The sequence below is a fragment of the Calypte anna genome, chromosome 4B (assembly GCF_003957555.1).
Source record: "Calypte anna isolate BGI_N300 chromosome 4B, bCalAnn1_v1.p, whole genome shotgun sequence".
In the NCBI taxonomy this organism is placed as follows: Eukaryota; Metazoa; Chordata; class Aves; order Apodiformes; family Trochilidae; genus Calypte; species Calypte anna.
Genome location: NC_044249.1, coordinates 22,332,063 through 22,353,332, shown reverse-complemented (window position 1 = coordinate 22,353,332; position 21,270 = coordinate 22,332,063). Strand labels below are relative to the sequence as shown.

At 48.2% G+C, this 21,270-nt stretch overlaps 1 protein-coding gene across 2 annotated transcripts in view; it reads right to left on the bottom strand.

Annotated features, from left to right (window-relative positions):
• Positions 1-21,270, bottom strand: part of EXOC6B (exocyst complex component 6B) — a 247,014-nt gene that overhangs the window by 7,705 nt on the left and 218,039 nt on the right. The window contains exons 21-22 of one of the 2 annotated variants that reach the window (XM_030450612.1): positions 1,538-1,650; positions 252-263 (exon numbers count right to left, since the gene is read on the bottom strand). In XM_030450612.1, coding sequence (XP_030306472.1) covers positions 252-263; positions 1,538-1,650 — 125 coding nt within the window. The remainder of the gene's footprint in view (positions 1-251; positions 264-1,537; positions 1,651-21,270) is intronic. The other variant, XM_030450613.1, reaches the window with a different exon arrangement.

Sequence of the window (21,270 nt, the reverse complement as noted above, 5' to 3'; positions counted from 1 at the left end):
AACAGAGCCAAGCTTTGTTTCAATTGATCTATAAGAAAAAAAACAACAAAACAAAACACAACAAAAAAACCCAGCAGCAAGAGAGTAAAAGCTCCTCTTTTAGCTCTAATTAGTGCATTTGAGACGATAGAGTTACCGGAGGGAAGGGTTTCAAAGGCAGCTTGCATTTAGATCATTTAGTGCTCCATTTAAACCAAACAATCAAGTCACTGCGAGGTGAGGGTAAAAGCCCAAGCAGGCAGCATACTTACACTCGGGATATCCTAGGAGAGGTGGGTGGTTAGGAAAAGAGATAAGGAGGAGAACAAGTTACAAACTGAAGCAGCGGATCAGAGTATCACATCACCCTGAGGGCAGAGCTGGGCTGCCCAGGGAGGGGGCTGGGAGGTGGGCAAGGAGGGGAACAGAGGGCCCTGAAGCTCAGGTTGGGTCAGGGCAGAGTCCTGGGGGAGTTAGAGCTGGTGGGTGATGCTTGGAGAGTCCCCAAAGGGCCTGAGGATGAGCAGGGGGAGAGCAGAGGCTGCCCAGTGACCATGCAGGAGAGACCACAGCAAGAGGATGCAGGAGATCAGGGAATCAGAGTGCTTTGAGTTGGAAGAAACCTTCAGGATCATCCAGCTCCATCCCCCTGCCATGGGCAGGAACACCTCCCACCAGCCCAGGGTGCTCCAAGACCCATCCAACCTTCAACACTGCCAGGGATGGGGCAGCCACAGCTTCTGGGGGCACCCTGGGGCTCAGCACCCTCACCCCAAAGAATTTCTCCCCAAGATCTCCTCTCCATGTCCCCTCTTGCAGCTGGAAACCCTTCCCTCTCATCCCATCCCTCCAGGCCCTTTTCCCAAGTCCCTCCCCAGCTTTCCTGGAGCCCCTTCAGGCACTGGAAGGTGCTCTGAGGTCTCCCTGGAGCCTTCTCCAGGCTGAACACCCCCAACTCAGAGCTGCTCCAGCCCTCCCAGCATCTCTGAGGCCTCTGGATTTGTTTTTAGCATTCAGTTCTCTCCATGGATCCAAGAGAAGGGAGAAAGGAGAGGAGAGAAAAAAGCGAAGTGAGAAGAGTTCCAGTTTGAAGGGACCTACAATGATTTAGTCCTGATCACTTCAGGGTGACCAGAAGTTAAAGCACATCATTAAGAACTTCATCCAAATGCCTCCTAACCACTGACAGCTTTGGGGCAGTTACACATCCCTAAAGATGAGAAGATTTCAAATAATTTGGGGGTTTAAGATCCACTTTTAGCATGGAATTCTGCTCTAAGACATGAAAAGCTCTGAGACCAACCCAAAAAGGAGACCAACCCTCAGCCATTTTGATACAAAACCTGGGATTCAGTCAGTGGTATAAAATCAGATTTTTTTTTTTCTCTTCAAGCTCCCACTCTCCACCCAGGAGTGGAAGTTTTGCTCCCTGGATCTGGAGGAGCTTCTTGCTCCCCAGGCTGCTCCATCCTGGCACCACAGGGGCTGAAAGGAGCTGCTAAAACCCAAAGTGAGATGGGGGTGAAAATGATCCCGTGGGTCTGGACCCTGCACTCACTTTTCCAGCAGGACGAGGGCTGTGGTCGGGTTCACACGAAGATATTTGCAGGTGGGTTGCCCATAGTCAGCCAAGTACGTCGACCAATCCCACTGGATGAAGAGGTCTAGGAGCTGCAGCAGCCATGGGAAAGAAAAAAAAACCAAAACAATGAGAAATAAGATTTCTAAAAGCTGGGGAGAGAGCAGGTGGTTTATCTGAAAGTTGGCAAAGATCCGGGGCAGGTGGTGTTAACCACACAAAAAATGGTTTGCAGACCTAGTTCATTTATTTAATGTAACTCAGCCAATATTTAATTATAACCTTCCTTGTATTTATAAAGTAATTAATTAATATTTAATATTACTTTATGTATGGCTCTATTAATTTAGCCATCAGGCACTCCTGCTAGGTAACTGTATTTTGGGGGTAAACTCGTGGTACAGGAGATTGAGACACCCCAAGAAAGTGGGTGCCAAAGAACCCCAGAGCCCTGATGCCCTCAGCTGTGCCAGAGGGGACTTTTGGGGTCACAGACACCACTAATTTCTCCCCTTCCCACATAACCCCTGGCACTGTTTGAAGATATCTCATCATGCTTGCTCCACCTCAGCATCTTCCAAGGGTTTTGTAAATGTCCCCTAATGATGGGAGCTCCCCAGGGAACTCTGGGACCCATCCAGGAGCTCATCTTGGAGAATGCAGCTCCTGGAAAAGCCTGGGAGTCCCAGGTGGCTTCCAGCTTTTTGTTAGAGAAGCAGCCCCTGACCCCAGCAGTGGGGGAAGGAAATTCAGGGATTAATTCTGTGGCAATCCCTGCTCCAGACCCCCAGCAACCAGAACTGAAGGACCTTAATTCCTCATGGGACCCTCTCCATTGCTCCCAGGTGATTCGGGTGAGGAAGGAGCAAACTACAAGCCCAGGTTTCCAAAATGCCCTCTTCCCCCTGACCCTCTGCATCCTTCTTTCCCTTACAACCCCAACAGGACCTCCCATGGCTTTCCCACACCAGGACCTCCCCACCCTTGGGAGGATTTGCCTCTCCACCCCCTCCTGAGAGCCCAGCTGAGGATGTGTGAGGTGCAGCCTTCATCTCCATCACCCAAACCTGGTGAGCTCCACCAGGGGGTTGTTTTCCCCTCCTCCAGCCCCCTGCCTGGGAGAGCTGCTGTCACCACTCCATTGGGGGACAATCTGCCAAGCACAAGGACGTCTTCATCGCCCGCCTCTGCGCCTCCCGGCGCCCACCACCAAAGCCAGGGAGCAGGAGGACTATAGAAGCCCAATCCCTCTATCCCAAGGCCAAGCCAGGACTATAGAGGGCTCATTGTCCCCCCGTGTCTCCATGGTTTTTCCTGGAGACTCCCGCGCTGTTTAACACCACCATCCCGCCCCGCCAAGAAGGGGATTTAGCTCCTCCGAGACCTCAAGGTACAAAACAAAAATGTGCAACAAGATTCTTTTTGACTATGTAGGTCAGGGCAAAGAAAACAAACTGTCAGGAACAATCTCCCAAGCTGGCGGGGGGGATGGATTAGCCGGGACCTCAGAGGGCTTTTCCAACCCGCGGTCCCGCGCGGCTTTGTGCGGAGGGGCCTTTGTGTTAACTGCAAACCCGAGTTGAACATCAGTGGCAGGAGGTTTGGTGGGGTTTTGGGTTTTTTTTTCCTCCCCAAAGGGCACCTTCAAAAGACTATGATTTCACAGGCTCTTTTCATCCAGCCCAGCGGGGCCAAAACTCTTCCCTTGGGGTTTGTTGGCTGTTGGGGAGAAGCTGAGGGTTCTCTGGGATAAACTGGATCCCCCCCACACCCTGTCCCAACACATCAAAGTCCAGGGGGGATAAATGTGCCTCTGGATAACCATAAACGAGCTATTGCCATAAAAAGTGCATGGCTGGACCTTCGAGGGGTCTCAGGGTGGGGAGATAAAACCCTGGGAGAAAGGGCCAAGAGAAGGAAAATAAAAAGGTGAATATTAGATTAGGAGAAGGTAAAAAAAAATTAGAAGATAAAGTAATAATGCATCAGGGATGTGTTAGGACCAGGAGGCTGGAGGGGTAGGGGTGGAAGGGCAGAGAACCATGCAGGAGCTCGGAGAGCAGGCAAGGTCTTGGAGAAACCTCCCCTGCAGGTCATGGCTGACCCAGTGTGGGGAGATTTCTAATCAAAAATCAGAAAAAACAATCTGGGGATGCTCAGCCCTTCCTTCAGGGCTCAAAGCCAACACGTGCCTTGCCCACGAGGGCCAGGAGACACGTAGGTGGGACAACACAGAGCCCTTGGCCTGACAGCCATCCCCATCCCACAGCTCTGCTCCAGCTGGGTTCAACTCATCCAGGTTGGAGCAATGCAGGCACCAGGCTGCTGGGCTCTGCCAGCACCAGAGGTGCCCACCACACCTTCCCCTGTGATGGCAGCAGCACAAAGGGATGGTTGGAGTTAATTATTACAACATGGACCTGTTGGAACAGGTCCAGAGGAGGCCTTGAGAACAGCCAGAGGGCTGGAGCAACCCCTGTGCTGGAGAAAGGGTGGAGAAATCCAGAGCAAGCCCAAAAGGGTTGTCAGACCCAGGACAGTGGTTCCCATCCCCAAGGGATCCCCAAGCCATGAAGATGAGGTGATGAGGGACACAACAGACTTGGCAGTGCTGGGTTACTGGTTGGAACTGATGACCTTGAAGGTCTTTTCCAAGCCAAAGGATGCTATGATTCCAAACAAGCCCCCTCCAAGATCTGCTCCCACCTTCCCTGAGCGCTGGGCGGGCCAGGCTGTCCCCAGCCACCTCGTGACAGTGACAGATGGCCTGTGTATTTTACAACTGTTTACCCACATTCATCTTGTCAGTGAGGCAGGTCCGAGGACATCCAGGGCCAGCACCTTTGGCCCCTGGGGTGCTGGGGGGTGTTGGCCATGGCCATCCCTGCCCGGGCTCCACCAGCGCTCGTGCTCCGTAGGAGAGGTCTTGGAGGAGGAAGCCTGAAGGCTCAGGGCAAGCTGTCTCGAAACAATTTATCTGTCACATAAATGTGGTTTTATTGGTTTTACTGTTTAAACTTTTCACCTCGGCTGCTAAATCCCAGCAAAGGAGGGGGGAAAAAAAGGAAAAAAAAAAAAGAACAACAGAAAAAGGAAAGGAACGAACCTGCCTGCACGGCGGCGCTGGGCTGCGGCGGAGCTGCTGGGGGAGATTCCAAATAAAATATGCAAATACCATTAATTCTTCAAACTACAGTCTCCTTTTCAAGGCTATAAATCAAACTTGACAGCATGTACACTGGGGGGAAAGGAGGAGTTGGGAGTGTGAGGGGGGGAAGAGTTTTCACGGCGATGATGTGAAAGTGGCAGAGGCTGCGAGAGCTGCAGCGGCGCTGCCTGCACAGAGCAGGGCTCTGGATTGCAGCTTCCCAGGACATGAGGAGCTTCAGTGCTCCAGGAGCAGGGAGAAATTCACATCTGTAATTACCAAAACGAGGAAATGGTGAACAGTTTGAGTACACCTCTGAGAGAAAGGTCCTGGCAAAAATAAATAAATTGTCTTTATGCACATAGAATCCCAGAGTGGTTTGGGTTGGGAGGGATCTTCAAGATCACCCATTCCCAACTCCCTGCCATGGTCAGGGACACCTCCCCCAGCCCAGGGGGCTCCAAGCCCCATCCAACCTTCAACACTGCCAGGGATGGGGCAGCCACAGCTTCTGGGGGCAATCTGGGCCAGGGGCTCAGCAAAGAATCCCTCCCCAGCTTTCCTGGAGCCCCTTCAGGCACTGGAAGATGCTCTAGGGTCTGTGAGCTCTTACTCAAATGGTGATTCAAGGCAAGGCAACCTTAGAAGGAAAGAATTAAACTGGGAACCAGTTCTCAGCCCTACCCCTTGTCAGGGGCCAAGAGGCACTTTTTTTCCCCATTTCCCTCAGTTCCACCTCACAAGACACTTTCTTTCCTTTCCCCTTGCAGTATCACCAACACAAACTCTTCAGAAATGGTTTTGGTGTCTTGTTTTTTTTCAAAGCAGTGCAACCTTTACACAGCCCTCACCTCAGGGACAGGGAAAGGATGGATATAACCTAACTGCACGTTGGTGGCAGAGGGGACAGGGACACCTCAATGGCTTTGCAAGCTTCTCCCTCCAGATGTGAAGTGGAAGAGAACAGGATGTTCCCTCTGATGTGAGACGACAGCGCTGAGTCTGGATGAGATTCTTCCAGCCAAGCCAGAAATAATGTAATGTGAACCCGAATGGGTTCAAAACACAGTTTGCAACCTCTGCCAGCTCCCCTGGAACAAGATCAAAGCAAGCACCAGCGTTTGCACCCTTGTACCAGCAGCAGAGTGGGCTCTGCACAAACCTGGGAGGTGATGTACAGTGGCTAAAGAAGAGAAATGGAAAGGAGACCCATATTTTGCAAGATAAAATAAACCCAGGTAAAAAAACCTTGTCCTACATCAGAGAAGTCAGGATGATGTTGAAGGGGTAGATACAGGATGTTGGCCTCAAGAACCTCTTCTCCCCTGCTCAAGCCTAAAGGTCAGGTGGTACCTTCCTGAATTCTCCAACTCCATGGGACACCTGGCTCTTCTTTTTCTCTCTTTTGGTCTCAGAGACCAAGTGCTGGAGCTGGCCAGAGCCAGGCTAGGAGCTGGTAATGCCTTCTGCAAAGCATCAGCTGCTATTAATAAAATAACCCCAAGCCAAACACCATCCCCTAAAGCACTGAAGGATGAAAAAGGGCAAAGATGACCTCAAGCTGGCATTGTCTTTCCACTGTCCCACCTAAAGCCACCTGGACAAAGGGACAAGATGCTCCCACTGGGACCAGAAAACACCCAGGTAAGATCTGGTCCTGCCAGGCACCTCTGTAAAAGCACAAAAAAACACTGAATCCAAACCAGTGCCAATTCCCAGTCTGCCCATTCCTAAGCTTCCCCACATCCCATCCCCAGCACCAGTTGAGCAGCTCCATCCTCCAGCCAGTAAGAAATTGTTATGAAGCACAAAAGCCCAAAGAGTTTCCAGCACCAGCAGCCACAGACAAGTACATTCAGAATCACTTATTTTGGTGAGGTTTCCATGATGCCTCATGGGACAGGAATACTGAAAGAGAGACCTGAACCCATGGGGAGACGTGGGTTTGGACAACAGCATTACTGAGAAGAAAAGGCACCAGGAATTGGAAGATGCTTTTTGTTCCTTTACTTGTAAAAGACAAAGAGTAAAAAGGTGGCCTAAATGAAAGATTTGTCACCAGTTTCACTGGAAACTGAGCTTTGCTCTAGGTACTGGATGTACTTTGTGCAAGGGGGTGGGGAACACCTGCAGAACCTGACAATTCACAAGCCAAGGTGCTGAACAAGCCAAGGGATTGACACACATGGAGCTCAGGGAAGGTCAATCTTATTTTAGGTGCTTACCAGACCTACCTGAAGGTCTGAAGCCTTACCAAGAACTACCTGGAGTGAGAGAGGGGCTTGGAGGAGGCACTGCAGATCAGGGAGTGCTGCCCAGCCTGCCTGGACCTCTCTGTAAGGCACATTTATGGCAAATGGGACAGTATGTAATGGACAAAAGTTTAAGGCCAACAAAGCCCTAACCTGTCCAGTCTGGATTATTTCCAAATAGATATTAGTGCCTGCTAACAGGGTGCTGTATCTCTCACACCAGATTTTCACAGGGAGGTCTCCAGAAAGCTTTTTGCCTGCACTGCAGGCTCAGGAAAGTCTCCTGGCTTTCTAGCTGCAAATATTCATTGTTTAATAGGAGGAAAACCTCTGGCTTTCCACCTGTGCTGGAGTCATACTGTAATTACACAAGGTGACTTTGCCACTGGTTCAGAAGATATTCCACAGGTCTCGTGAAAATCTCCAGCAAGCACAATTTCACCTAAAAAACCCCATTTCTGACTGCAACTCACTTCCACACTTAGGGTAAAAACAAAACCAATAAAACAAAAAACAAAAAACCACCCAAAACTCCCTTTTGGGTTAAATACATCTGCGAGGAATCCACCTTCTCCTCCCAGCCTGTGAAATGAAACCACATGAAGGAACCACGAAAGGTTGCTGGGCTTCAAGAGAAGTGATGCAAAGCAGCCCAAGAGTGGAGGGTGGGAACATGGAGGATTAGCAAGTTGTGTGACAGTCCAGAAGAGTCCTGGAAAGTCCCTACCCCAGCTTCACTCCCTCTCCTGCTGACCTGGATGGTGCAGGATGGTGGCTTCAGTTACTCACTGGAGCTTTGCCTGCAGGGATTTCTAGGAAAATCCCCAGTTTCTCTCCCCATGGCAAAGCACTGTGCAATGGCTGGGAAAAAAAAAAAACAAAAAAACAACAAACAAACCCAAAACAAACCCAAAAAACCAACCCCAACAACCGAGGCATGAAAATGATTTGGCAGAAAACCACTGGGGTTTCAATATTGCAGAATAAAATCAGTCGGTTCGAGTGATAACCACCCAGAAGGGGCAGAGGATTTTATGAATGGCCACAAGAACAAAAGGAAACCCTGCCCTGCTGGATTCATTTGCCAATTTGCACTCATAAAAATAATTCTTTAGACTCATCAAATTCAGCAGGCAGGTTCCCAAGTTCACATGGTGCTTCCTGCCCAGAGAAGACAACCGTATTCCTCCCCTCCAGATCCCCCAATCTCTGCCAGACAGAGAGACAATACAGGGCAGTGGCCAAAAGAAATGAAAGAGCCTCCAGGGACAAGGATTGAATAACACTTGGTGTTCCCATTTAACCATCACAAAGGGGGATTCATTCCCCAAGCAAAGATGCCTCCTTTACAAGCATCCCCTCCAAGCTTCACTGGCTCAGACCTTTGGTGGCCACAACCAGGAGGTGCAACCATCACTCTGGCCACAAAGGATGGAGCCTGTCCCAATGCTTGGGGTAAGGATCTGAGCTTATGGGGCACCAAATTGGGGATGCAATGCTTGGGAAGTGCTCAGCTTGTAGGCTGCTCTTCCGAGAAGCATTTCTGATGCTATCAAGTGGAGAAGAAGTGGTACAAGAGCCCCTGCTCACACGTTCAGGTAGCCCTTGCATACAGAAAGATCTCAAGCAGTCAAGGTGCATCCAGCCTCCTGCACTTCTCTGATTCCTCCTGCCTCACCCACACTTCAATATCAGCAGTTCCAAAGGAAATATAAAGAAATAACATGGAAAATCCCAATATGTCAGTAGCAGGCCAGGATGCTTAAGCATGGGAGAATTCCCAAGTGCAGAATACAGAGGAATGTGGGCTGAGAGGGGGGAAAAGCAGAGATTCTCAAAATATGCCTGTACACAAACCACATCAACATTACAGTATCAGAAAGGGCAAAAGAATAACTTGAAAATGTCACTTTCCTAGGAGAAAATGTTCCAAATCAATTGACAGAGCAGGAAGCCACAGACAGAAAGGTTTGGGGCTGGGAGGGATTAATGTTCCCCATCCCCAGCAGCAAGTCCAGGTACCTGCAGACTCAGTAGGGTCTGTCCAGAAAGTAACTGGCTCCAACCTCCTCTCAGGGGGCTGCAGAGAGCCCCAAGGTCTCCCCTCAGCCTCCTCTGCTCCAGGATCAGCACCCCCAGGGCCCTCACAAGTTCTCCACCCCCTTCCCCAGTTTCATTCCCTTCTCTGGCCACTCTCCATCCCCTCAATGTCCTTCTGCTCCTGATGGACCCAGAACTGACCCCAGGATTCTAGGTGTGGCATCACCAGTGTCCAGCACAGGGGGACAACCACTTACCAAGTCCTACCAGCCACATTACTTCTAACACAAGCCAGGATGTGTTCTCCTTTCAGAAGTCAGAGAAATCCATAATGTTTGCCCTAAACCTCTCCCACCACCCCTAAAGGCTCTGGCATCACCTGCCCAGGTACCAAACAGCACCAGGGGACCAGCACAACACAATTTATTTTTCCTGTTGCTCACTGCAAGAGGAACACTTGCTGATTCCCAGCCCTCTGCAAAGTTGTTTTTTTTTATTTTTTCTTCTTCTTTTATTTACACATTAAAAAAAAAAAAAAAAAAAAAAGGTGGGGAGATTAAGATAGATAGATAAATAAATAAATAAATCAAGAGGTGACCTCCTGCTAACCCCAGCCAGTCTATGAGAAGCTGCTGCTGCTGCCTTCACCTCCCAATGAACTTTCAGATTATCTCAGACAAGATTCACCTTGCACTGAACTTGTACCCTGCGTGGCAGCACAGTCACCTACCCTTGATTAAACAGCACGGCTATAAATTTAATGAGCATTAGCAGCCCCTTCCTCCCCTCGTCCTCGGGCTGGGGGACTGATGGAAAACACCAGGAGCTTCCCTGGGATCCGGGCACCAAGGTGGGCAGGAAAAGGAGAAGGAACTACTGGAAGGGTAGAGGGCAGCTCCTGTGTGTGCAATGAGTTGTGTCCGGGCTCGGCGGGAGCGAGTGGATCCCTGGAGGGTTTCATGGAATGGTCATAGAGGGTGAGGGGCTGGGAGGGACCTCAAAAGGGCATCAAGTTCACAGCTTTCTGCTCAAAAAAAAAAAAAAAAAAAAAAAAAAAATCCAATGAAAAAAACCAAACCTGAGAAAAAGGCAAAATTAAAAAAAAAAGCCCCGAGGAGCACCAATGGGTCCCACAGTCCCTTCACCCAGCAGGAAACCTTCCTAAACCCTGGCTGCCCTCTTCCTGCCAACCCTGGCAGCCCATCACCCTCCTCCTCTTCCTGCCAGGACCCCGGAGTGAGGGGAGGCAGGGGCTGACCCCGAGGGGAAGGGAGAGCTCAGCACCCACACTGGTGATCCCTGCCCTGGGGTCACCCAGCCAGGGGAGAGCATCTGGGTGGTAACATGGATAAACTCAAGTTCAAGTGCTTGAAATCCCTCCCTTGCTGGGTTTTTTTTAACCTTTTTTTTTCTTTTTTCTTTTTACTTTTTAACCCTCCAAACTAATCTACCCCTCTCTTTCCACGATGACTTCCTCCTTGCCCTCAGAGGTTTTGTTTAGCAGGTCTATTGTTCTCAGAGAGCCTTGCCCTGGGGTCCAATTTGATGGTGTTCTCATTTTTCCCCCCCTTCTATGTAACTGATGCTTATTTCTTTAAGCTCTACTGTAAACAGAAAACACACTGCAGTGCCCTTGCCTGGCTTTGCAGGAGGCAGGCTCAGACCTGGAACTACTTCTTTTGGGTTTTGTTTGGTTAGTTTTTTTGTTTTGTGTTTTTTTTTACACATATATATATATATATATATGAACAAAAAAGATTGAGCTTGCTTACTTCCAAGACTCAGACACCTGTGGGATGTGGGAGGATGGTACCCGTGGGTGGTCCAGGCTCAAAGCAGGGCAGAGACACCTCCAGTGCTGGCTTTGCTGGTAGTTTGCTGGAAAAATCACCTTTTTCTGCTTGCAAGGATAGAAATGTGCCCCTTGTCTAATGCTAAACCTCTCCCTTGTTGGTTAGGGGCAGGGGCTGAGGGACTGAGCAGCATCATTTGGAGCTGGCATGAAGCTGAAGCTCAGGATGCAGCATCAAGGAAGCACTTAGAGCAAAATGGGCATTTTTTCCCCCATTTCATGTCCTTGTGGTTCCTCTCCATGCTGGCTGCTACACCAGCCACCCAGGAAAGGAAAAAAGGAAAAAAAGGAGAAAAAAAAATGTGGGAAAAGAAGTAAAAGATGTAAAAAAACACACTAAAAAAAGGAGGTAAAAGGCAGAAAAGTAGCAAGAACAATAGTAAGACTGAGAATAAGAACACTACTACTATTACAGCTATCAGCAATAATAGCAATAATAATAATACCAAGAAATTTCATGTAGAACTCATTTCAGAGAAGGGAGATTTGCCAGAGCAGATGAAACCTCACACACTGAACCTGAACCTGCTCAGGAATTTGCCACCCAGATTTCGGCCCCAGCCTTTTGGTCTGACAGACCCATTAACTCCCAACTCCTTCAGCATGACCATAGCTGGTGAAACCTCCCCAAAAAGCAGCAAGACCTTCAAGAATCTGCCCAGCTGACACCACCTCAGCCCACTCAAGCCTAAACCAAACACAGCTCAGCTTTAAGCCCAGCTTTAGGGGCTTTGTTTGAAGCTGCACATCCCTTTTCTGGGCAATTTAAAGAAAAAAAAAAAACAAAAAAAAACCCCAAAACCAGAGGGCTGAGTGCTGGCACCACGTGCCACCACACTGGGTGATTTCCTTCCATTGAAAGGTTTGCTTTTTCTCAAGCTTTCCATGCATTTCCTTCGCCCTTTTGCTGCCTCATTCACTTCTTTCCGCCCAGCCGGCTGCTCGCCCTTTCCTGTGCTCCAAGGATGGTGTTTGAGGAAGTATAAAATGGGATGGATTTGTCTTTATTCACACCAAGCTGTTTATTTTCTTCTTTCTTTCTTTTTTTTTTTTTCTTTTTTTTTTTTTTTCTTTTTTTTTATTTTATTATTGTTTGATAGGAACATAGAGCAGAAGCCCAGCCAGAGGCTCCCAACCAAAGGGTTTCTCGCAAACTTCCTTTCGGTTGCTGTAAAACTTTTGTGGGGTTATGAACTCCTTAACCAAACAGCTGAGGTCATTGTTAGCAAAACTCATCCAGAATGGAAGCTGCTCTGCAGGAAAGGGAGCTGAGATGGTGAACAGCAAAACCCATGGCAAAACATCTAAGAATCAAGAGTCTTGCACATGTGTTCACAGATTCCCAGACTGCGTTGGGATGGAAAGGGACTTAAAGCTCCTCCAGTTCTAACCCCCTGCCATGAGCAGGGACATCTCCCACCAGCCCAGGGTGCTCCAAGCCCCATCCAACCTTCAACACTGCCAGGGATGGGGCAGCCACAGCTTCTGGGAGCAACCTGGGCCAGGGGAGAGCTCCAAGCTCCATACAAAATCCCTCCCCAGCTTTCCTGCAGCCCCTTCAGGCACTGGAAGGTGCTCTAAGGTCTCCCCATGGGATCCTTCTCATCTCCAGGTTGAACACCCCCAACTCTCAGCCTGGCTCAGAGCTGCTCCAGCCCCTGATCATCTTTCTGGGCTTCCTCTCCATATGATTAAGATGACAAAACCTGGATTCAGAAGCTCCAATGTCCCAGTTCTGAAGGTGGCAGCCCAAGAGAAGAGGAACTTCTGGTGGCAATAACCCTGTCCCTTCCTGCCTCTTGGCAGGGGCAAACAGCACTGGGAGGGCACCTGATGGGTCTTGAGAAGCTTTGCCCTCTATTCAAACCTGCCCAAAGTCACAGCCAAAGTAATGACCAAAGTAATTTGACTGGGTCTGAGTGCTGTCCCCAGCAGATGAAGCTGATATCCTCAGCCACCCAGCTCCTTCAGGACGTGGTTATTTCCAGCAAAGCATTCCACACCTGCAACCACACCAGTTGTACCCACAGCAAGAGTTGCAGCACTGAGTGGTCATGAAAAATGGAAAAAAAAAATTAAAAAAAGGGGGTTGGGAAAGGGAAAGGGAAGGAATGTTGACAGTGTTACTGTGGGAAGGACACAAATCACTAATGGGGTGATAACAGGGTCATCAAAGCCTGAGTGACCCTACCAAAGGAGATACGTGAACATCAATAAATTCAGACAAAGAGAAGGAATCAGGACATGCCAAGAGAAGAGGCAGAGAGGCCTCAACCTGTAAATTTACAGTCAGCAAGAAGGGTCTCTGCCTGGCTCTCCCCAGCTCCTGATCCATATGGGACAGAATTCCTCACCCATCCCTGGAGGCAATGGCACAGAGAGTTTCATTTCCAGTGGCCACCACTGCTACAACTTCCCTCAGTGGGATTGCTCTCAGCCTTTGGTGAACTTCAGCATTTTGGAGAAGCAGCCCAGAGCCTGCAGCTGCCATCCCTCTGCCCAGAGCTTGGCTGGAAATCATCCACAGGGACAGCAGGAGCCACCTCCATCCCCCTTCCCCTACAGCAGATCCAGCAGGGACCACCTGGACATCCAGCCCCAGGAGGAGTTGGTTGCACAGAGCATCTGGCACCCCCAAAACCTTCATGCAGCATCAAACCTCTGCAAAGAAATTCCTCTTTCTGTGCTGCTGCTCATCCCTCTTTGCTGCTAACAAGCCTCCCTCTGAGCCTCATTTTTCATTCCTGCCTTAATGCTTTCTCCCACATTTCTTCCTCTCTGAGCCACCGGCTGTGCCTGATACTATTTTTTTTTCTTTAAAAATTGCTTGTTTTCTGAGCAGCCCAGCAAACCCTCAGCCTCCCGAGACAGAAGCATGAATAAATTGGACAGTGAATTCAAAAAGAAAGAAGATTAAAAATAAATAAAAGCCAAGCGAGCTCATGGCATGTGCTGAACTCTCCTTGTGCTCAAATACAAATTTTTCATGACATCTCATCACTTATTTAGGCTGTGGCTCTGTGACCTTCTGCATCTTGCTGTCTTCCACCACCAGACAAGCAACACCTCTGCCCACCTCACCCAGCCCCAGAAGAAACTCCAAAGCCTCCAGAAAACTCTGACTGTGCTTGAAAGAAAGCACATTTAAAGAGTTGCTCATACAATTGGTCTGCAGAAACACTGAGGCTGGTGCAAATGAACAGAAATAAAAATAAAAATAATCCTTACAGGTTTAGAAGATGCAGAAAGAAACACCAGGGAGATGGAGATGATTTGGGTTATAAATCACTGCCTGCTCCAAGGGTTGATCTAATGCCCAAAGCAGAAGTGAGGACAATGTGACAGGCAGGAGGGAAAGCAATGCCTCCTTTAGCACCCCAGAGAACCTCAGACATTTGATATTCTCCTCCTCTTGCACCATGGACACCTGAAATCCCATGTCCTACCTGGGAGAGAGATGCCAGAAGGGCTCCAGCAGAACTTCTCCTCCTCCTCACCTGGAGCAACCTCGTGGTGGTGGCTGCTCTGTGCAGGGCAGCAGAGCTTTTGCACCCGAGAGGCACAGAGAAAATAAGGAAAAAGCAATAAAAATCAGTTTTGTGCAGGCTTTGAGGAGGTGTCTGTGCTACCACTGCAAACCCTTTGGGGGTGCAGGCACTGCATGGAAGCAGCAGCTTTGATGGGGCTGTAAAGAATATAAAGAAGCTGCAGGAAAGCTTGGGCCACAATCCCCATCATGCAGGGGGATGATGCTACTGCAGGTGAGCTAAGGCCCTAAAATGCCCCAGGAACTAAAGGTGACCAAAGAAAGGCCAGAACTCACTTCAGAGATGCTGAAAATGGGCATCTCCTTAATAAAATAATTCATTAGACCCTGCAGGACTTATGGGTCAAGTCATCAACAGAGTCAGCCTAAAAAAGGACCACATCCTAAGTCCTAAACCAATGTTTTGGCAAGCAGCAGATTAAGCAAGTGTGGCTTTAGAGAACTTCTCACCTGGTGACTGATTCTGATACAGGGATGGGCCAACCCCACTTGAACCTCATCCCTCCTAAAAGCCCCTTTCCCACTGGATTCTCTGGGTGTAATGAAGCACGAGCTCTCAGTGCTCCCCTCTCCAGGGATCCCACTTGCTGGACTTCCCCCTCTTATCCCATTTTCCTGCAACTCACAGGAATTTAATAACCCCCTGTGAAACTCCAGTGAACTCCTTCACTGAGTTCAGGAAGTGGAGGGGGAACAGTGTGGGCAGTGTGACTGCTGGGGTCTTCATTTCCTTTGGAAAGGATTAGAGTAGATACAGGATTATAGTATGAATAAAATTATACATAATTATATGTGATTTGACTTATTATATACCAATATTATGCTATATATATTCTGTTCTATGTTATATACTTATACATTATGTACTACATACTGTATTACAAGTTACATAGAATCACAGCATGGTTTGGGTGGGAAGTGGATGAAGACATTAAACAGTCTGTAAAAAGATCCCACCATGGGTCACTCAGCATCTTTCTTGCCAAGGGGCAGCACAAAAGGGAACAAGAAAAGGTTCAGGGTGGAGAGACAGCATAAGAAGCTACAACTGGGGGAGAAAGCAAGAACTGAAGAGTTTTCAGCACAGGTTTTCAAAAAAACCAAAGGGGAGAAGGGAGGATTCCAGAGGACACCACAAGTAATGGGAGAGGAACCCTGTTCAGTTCCCTGATGCTAAGGAAGCATCAAAAAGTTCATCAAGAGAAGAGAGAAGGATGATGTTCTACCTGGACCTGCTGCCACAGCCACACTCATGGACTTCAGCCACTGAAGGGATTCAGCAGACACAGATTTATTGCAATAATTAATACTAATTAAGATCTAGGATCAGAAACAGGGGGATTTTTTTTTTTTTTAAATAGTAATAACTCGGAAAAAAAACCCCAAAAAACACAAAACCAAAAACCCAAACCAAAATTCATCTCAGACCCGTGCACAAAAGTCATTTAACTCTGGGAAACCGAGCAAGCCAGGAGTTATGAGTCCAATTTAAAGGTGATAAGGATCTGCCCCATCCTTTGTGGCTGATGGAGGGACTCTTCCCCATCCTGCCTCCATGCCAGCATCCTCGTGGAGGCTGGGGAATGGGGAGGGCTCCCGTCTCTCATTACTCTCTCCCCCAAGGCCTTGCTGTGGAGTTTACAATTTAATTTTCTGCATTTGTAATCTGTAGCCCTTGTGTATATAAAGTCTAATGAAAACAGCCTTTTTTAAATTAACATGGTATTTGGAGGAAAAAAAAAAAAACAAACAACAAAAAAACCCCAAGAAACCCAACAACCCATGTGTTTCTATTTCATTATTGAACTGCCTTTATAAAGAAAGGAAAAATACTCGAGTGGAGGGTGATTGGATTTAGTTGGCAGGGACAGAGGACAGTCAGAAAACAGAGATATCCTTACGTAAATGTCTGCACAACATCAAAATGCCTTTGGGTACAGCTTTGTTCTTGCTCAAATTAATCAAACCCCTTCATGACTCAGGGCTGGATGCCTCAACTGCATCAACCAGCAGCTTCTCAGCCTCTTCCCCTCATTTTCCAACCCTGCCTGGTGCCAATCCCAACAACTGACTGTCCCACTGAACACAATGGAAATGTGAACCCTCTGAAGGATGCCCTCTGCTTTTCCCTCCTCCCTTTTCAAACTCCTTCCTTCATGGATGGGCTCCTCAAGAAAATGAGGCTCCCATGGTTGTTCTTAACTCAATTTAATACTAGTAAGGGTCAATCATCAAGACAAACTGGCAGATAGAGACCTCAAGGTTGGAAAGATGGAGAACCAAAGAGTATTTGGGCTTGGAGGAGATTATGGAATCATTTAGGTTGGAAAAGATCCTTAAGATCCCTGAGGATCACCCTGTCCAAGCTCTAGTAGGGTCATTATCAGCTGGGTTTTAGGTTATCTCCAGAGATAGAGACTTTGGAGCCCTTCAGGGTTCACCCAAAGCAGAGGGCCAGCTAAAGAAGGCCAGACCCTACAGGAGAAAAGCTCAGCTGTATTAGACCCTAGAGAATCCAACAAAGAATGAGCTGACAAAACCAGACCTCCCAACAATCCCACTTCAAGACTATTTCACATACTAACCAGAGCAGGAAAAGATGCTTAGAAAATCAATTGTGGATCTTCAAGAGAGCATCAAACCAACCTCCCCCCCAAGAAGGCTCCCAATGCCTTTTTGAAACCATTTCCCCCCACCCTGCTATTATTTTTTTTTAATAAGGGCTTTTTATTCTTATTCTCCTTTCTTTTGCTACCACTATGTCCTTTGGCTCCGGGCTTTTCCTCCTCTATTGCTTCATTTTTTTTAATCCCAGCACCTCAGAGGGAGGAAGCCGTCCTGTTTTCCTTATTAATCAGAAATCTCTGGCACTGACCACAAGAAAAGCCTCCAAGAACGCTGAACTTTTTGGTTCAATGCATTTCATCATAATAGAGCTACCAGCACGCAGAGTTGATTTAGTTTTGCAATTTTCTGTGGAAATACCTTCCAAGTGCTCGCCTTGGCCTCCAGAAATCCTCTGCTACGCTCAGAGACATGGCAAGAATGGCCCAGAAAAGCAGTTGTGGTTTTAGTAGCTACCAGATTCCTCAAAAGTGTTGGTTAAGCCACTGGACTGCATCTGCAGGGATCCAAGCAGGGAGGTAGGGGAGAGAAATGGTATTTCCAGCTGAATCTGGGACATCTCCCATTAAATGCCATCGGGAAGGAAAGCCCTTACCAGCAACACAAACCCATCATGAGTGTCTAGGAAGCACCTCAGCCATGTCCCAAGCTAGGGAGAAGCTGTTCCTTGGAAAATCTTCTCTGCAACCCCCGATCACCTGGGATTTCTGGCCTCTGTTAGTACAGGGTCAATCTGGAAATCCTCTATTGCGCCTGCATTTCCTTAGGGATGTCTTCATATGGACAAATCCAGTTCTTCTGGTCTCCTTTCTCCAGAAAAAAGCACCTCAGCATATCAAATAAGGAGATTCCCACTTCCCCACTGGGGTTGCCCCATCAGTCGATACCACCTGAGCACCCCAACTCCAACCCTCGTCCCTCCATCGCCTCCTCTAGCACTGTAATCACATCCCATCTTTTTTCCTGGCTGACTTGTTACCTTCCCAGTGCTGCAGAAGAGCAAACTGGTGCAACTGGGCTCTCCACCACTTAGCAATACCAAATGCAAAAGCAGATTCCTGACAGAAGAGGAGAGAAACCAGAAATGGAGCTGGGGGAGGCCAAGTATTTGGCTCCTGACCCTGTGTTGTGAGCGAGACAACACGTGAAGGTGGACAACTGAGGCACAGAGACTGTCCTGGCTAACAATTCAACAAATTCCTGAAGGTGTAGGGCCTGACTCCATCCTTAGTCTTCCTAAAATGAAAAAAAAAAAATAATAATCCTATGTAACCTTATTTTTCTCCAGCCTCTCAAGGCAAACACCTCGGGAGACAGGGTCCCCTGGCACACGCGGGCTGCGCCGGTCCGGTTACAGCCTGGGAGAGGTCTGAGCTCTGAGTTTCCTTGATTTTTATCAGGGTTCACTCAGACGAACATTATTTCGAGATTGCCTTTGGTACTTAATCCTATTTCAACACTGGATCTGACCCCGTCGTGGCGTGAACTGTAAAGTGAGTGTTCCTCCGAGGTTACGGCCGGGAGAGGGACGGGGAGGGCGGCTGGCGGGCCCGTAAGTAATCCCATTTTTCTGTCACAAGGCTGGTGTAATTCTATTCAGTGCAATTTATTAATTGTTCTCCCAGCATCTCGGAAATATGGCGTATCACTTTCGAGGGGAGTTACAGGGAGGGCACGAGGGACAAGAAACCTCATCCCGACAGCACGGCTTTGCCTGCAGAGAGACCCCGGAAAATCCAAGTTGTATTTTTTCCTCCCAGTGTCAATGATACAATTAGGGTTTTCAAAGTCCTGACCCCGAATCCTGCAAAGTTTGGATTCTTTCAAAAGAGGGAAAGAGGAAACCACAACACCTGGGAGGGAAGCACATTTTGCATTCCCGTGGAAGCCTCTTTTTCCCCTCGTACGCTCCGTTCCGAACTCGCCTTTGGAAGAGTTCGACCGTCTGTGTTTTAAATTCAGCCACGTCAGCTTTGATTTACTGTGGCAGCAAATTGCTATTTATTAAAAAAGGAAAAAAAAAAAAAAAAAAGAGAGAGAAAACTTTGTCAGGACTCAAGTTCCCACCCCTTTCAGTTTAAGAGTCTTCACTACCTTGTTCTCACTCGAGGAGACAAAACAAAAATCAGAACTGAAGGCTTTTTTTTCTCGCCTAATATTTTTTGCCTGCTGGTTCCCAGCTCGTTCATCCTCTCAGCACCAAGGAAAACATCACGTTTCTTTCTGGTTTTGAAGGGCCTCAGCTACTACTCTCTGTCTATGACACTCTCTCCTTCTGTTCTGCATTACCACTCAAAGCTCCCTCCCTGCATCGACAACTTGTTTGCGGCGGTTCCACATGCCGCTAAGTAAACCGAGTGGGTAAGTGGGTTAGAGGGGAGGTTAAAAAGGGGCTTTTGCTCTCAGAGAGAAAAAAAATAAAATCCTTCAAGTCCAAGAAGCCTGGTGAGAAACACAGAGGTGGAAATTCCACTCCACGCTGCTGGTGATGCTGCTCTGCGGGATGTCCCAGCCCCAGGGCAAACCCTGCCCCGAGCTGGCAGAGGAGAAGGTTTAAAGCTCGTGTAGCTCTGTTGGGGCTGGTTCTGGATTTAACAGCCTCTTTGCCACGATTTTCAACTTGTGAAAGGTGAAGGAAATCAGGTGCCTGGAGGGATTTCAAAGCCACATGGATGTGGTGCTGAGGGCTATGGGTTAGTGGTGGCCTTGGCAATATCAGGTTTATGGTTGGAGTTGATGGTCTTAAAGGTCTTTTCCAACCAAAATGATTCTGTGATTCTAGTACAGGGATTTATCCAATGGAACAGATTGGATTTGATGCCCTGCCTTGGATTCTGCCAGCAAAAAGATGCCAAGCAACTCCTGTTGCCCATTATAAAATGAGCACAAGGTTCTGCTCCCAATGACCAAATGTGCAGGACTTGCCAAGGGATGAGCCCTTTCCTAAGGGAAGTCCAGCTGGATGGAATCATGGCCAGGCTGGAGGTACATTTACTGTCCTGCTGTCCATATTCAGGGGTTGTCATTAACACTGGCAGCACTTTGTTAACAGTTGGACTTGGTGATCTTAAAGGTCTTTTCCAGCCCAAACAATTGGCTGATTCTGTGATCTGCTCAGTGGGCCCCTCCTCATCCTGACTCCCTCAGTCACTTTTCTTCTGCGTGGTCCAACCAAGCATCTCAAAACACTCTGGGATGTTGTTCATGAAAACCCATCTCACCCTAACAGCCTCTTTTGCCCGGCAGATTCCTCTCTAAATTCAGACCCAGTATTTTTGTCCCTCCAGATGTCTTACATTTTCTTCCCAGCTTATTTATTGATCATATAACACGGAAGGGATGTTCCAGAGATAACTACAGACCAAAAGCAATTAACCCAGCGTTGAACTTCAGTTCCAAAAAGCAGCAGCATAAAAGAATGCCTCTGACTGGATGTGAGATTTTTGCAGTCATTCATGATATCATTTTACCCAGTGGTTAATAATAAATCGAGGTTGCTCCTCAGCAGCTTGAGTCTGATAAGCCTGGAAGAGCCTCCCTGGTGGAAGTGCCACCATCTGACACCACCACATCCACCTGTGCACATCACTTGTGCATCAGCAGGCAAGGGCAGGGCTGAACTCAGGTTGTTGCCTCCATTTAAAGAGCTCCAGGAGCTCTTTCCACTCAATCAAGGAGAAATTAAAGTACAACCAGCCCCATGCTGGGGGAGCTTCTCATCAACACTGGGATAACTTGCTGGCCCCTATGCTGCAAACCAGCCTCATGACTCAAGATCATGGGGGTACACTCTGGGCAGTCCCCATCACCTGAGGGTTCAAACTGGTGATTCCCCCACCCCCAAAAATAAAAAAAAAAAATTTAAAAAATCAGGATCTGAAGTAACTTTGTAGCCACTTCATATCCAGGGACAGATCCAGGATGACTGAAGGTTGCTCAGCCTTTCCCCCGCACCACCGCCTGTTCACATATTCCCCCTTTCCTCCCCCTTCCCCCCTCCCCAAAGCCTCTGAAATATAAATTACCTTCGCAGAAGAAATGGAAACTTGATCATTAAAATTAGATAACAGAGCAAACTCGCAGCCGGGGTCGCTAAATCCAAAGCCAAGATCAATTTGGTTGGGAGGGGAAAGTGTCATTTAATCGATAGCCATGTGCAGCCCATTACTCTGCTGCCTGACAGAGGCTCTTGCACGGTGCTTTAACACAGCCCAACACGGGGACCTTGCCCAGCACAAGCTTGGCTGC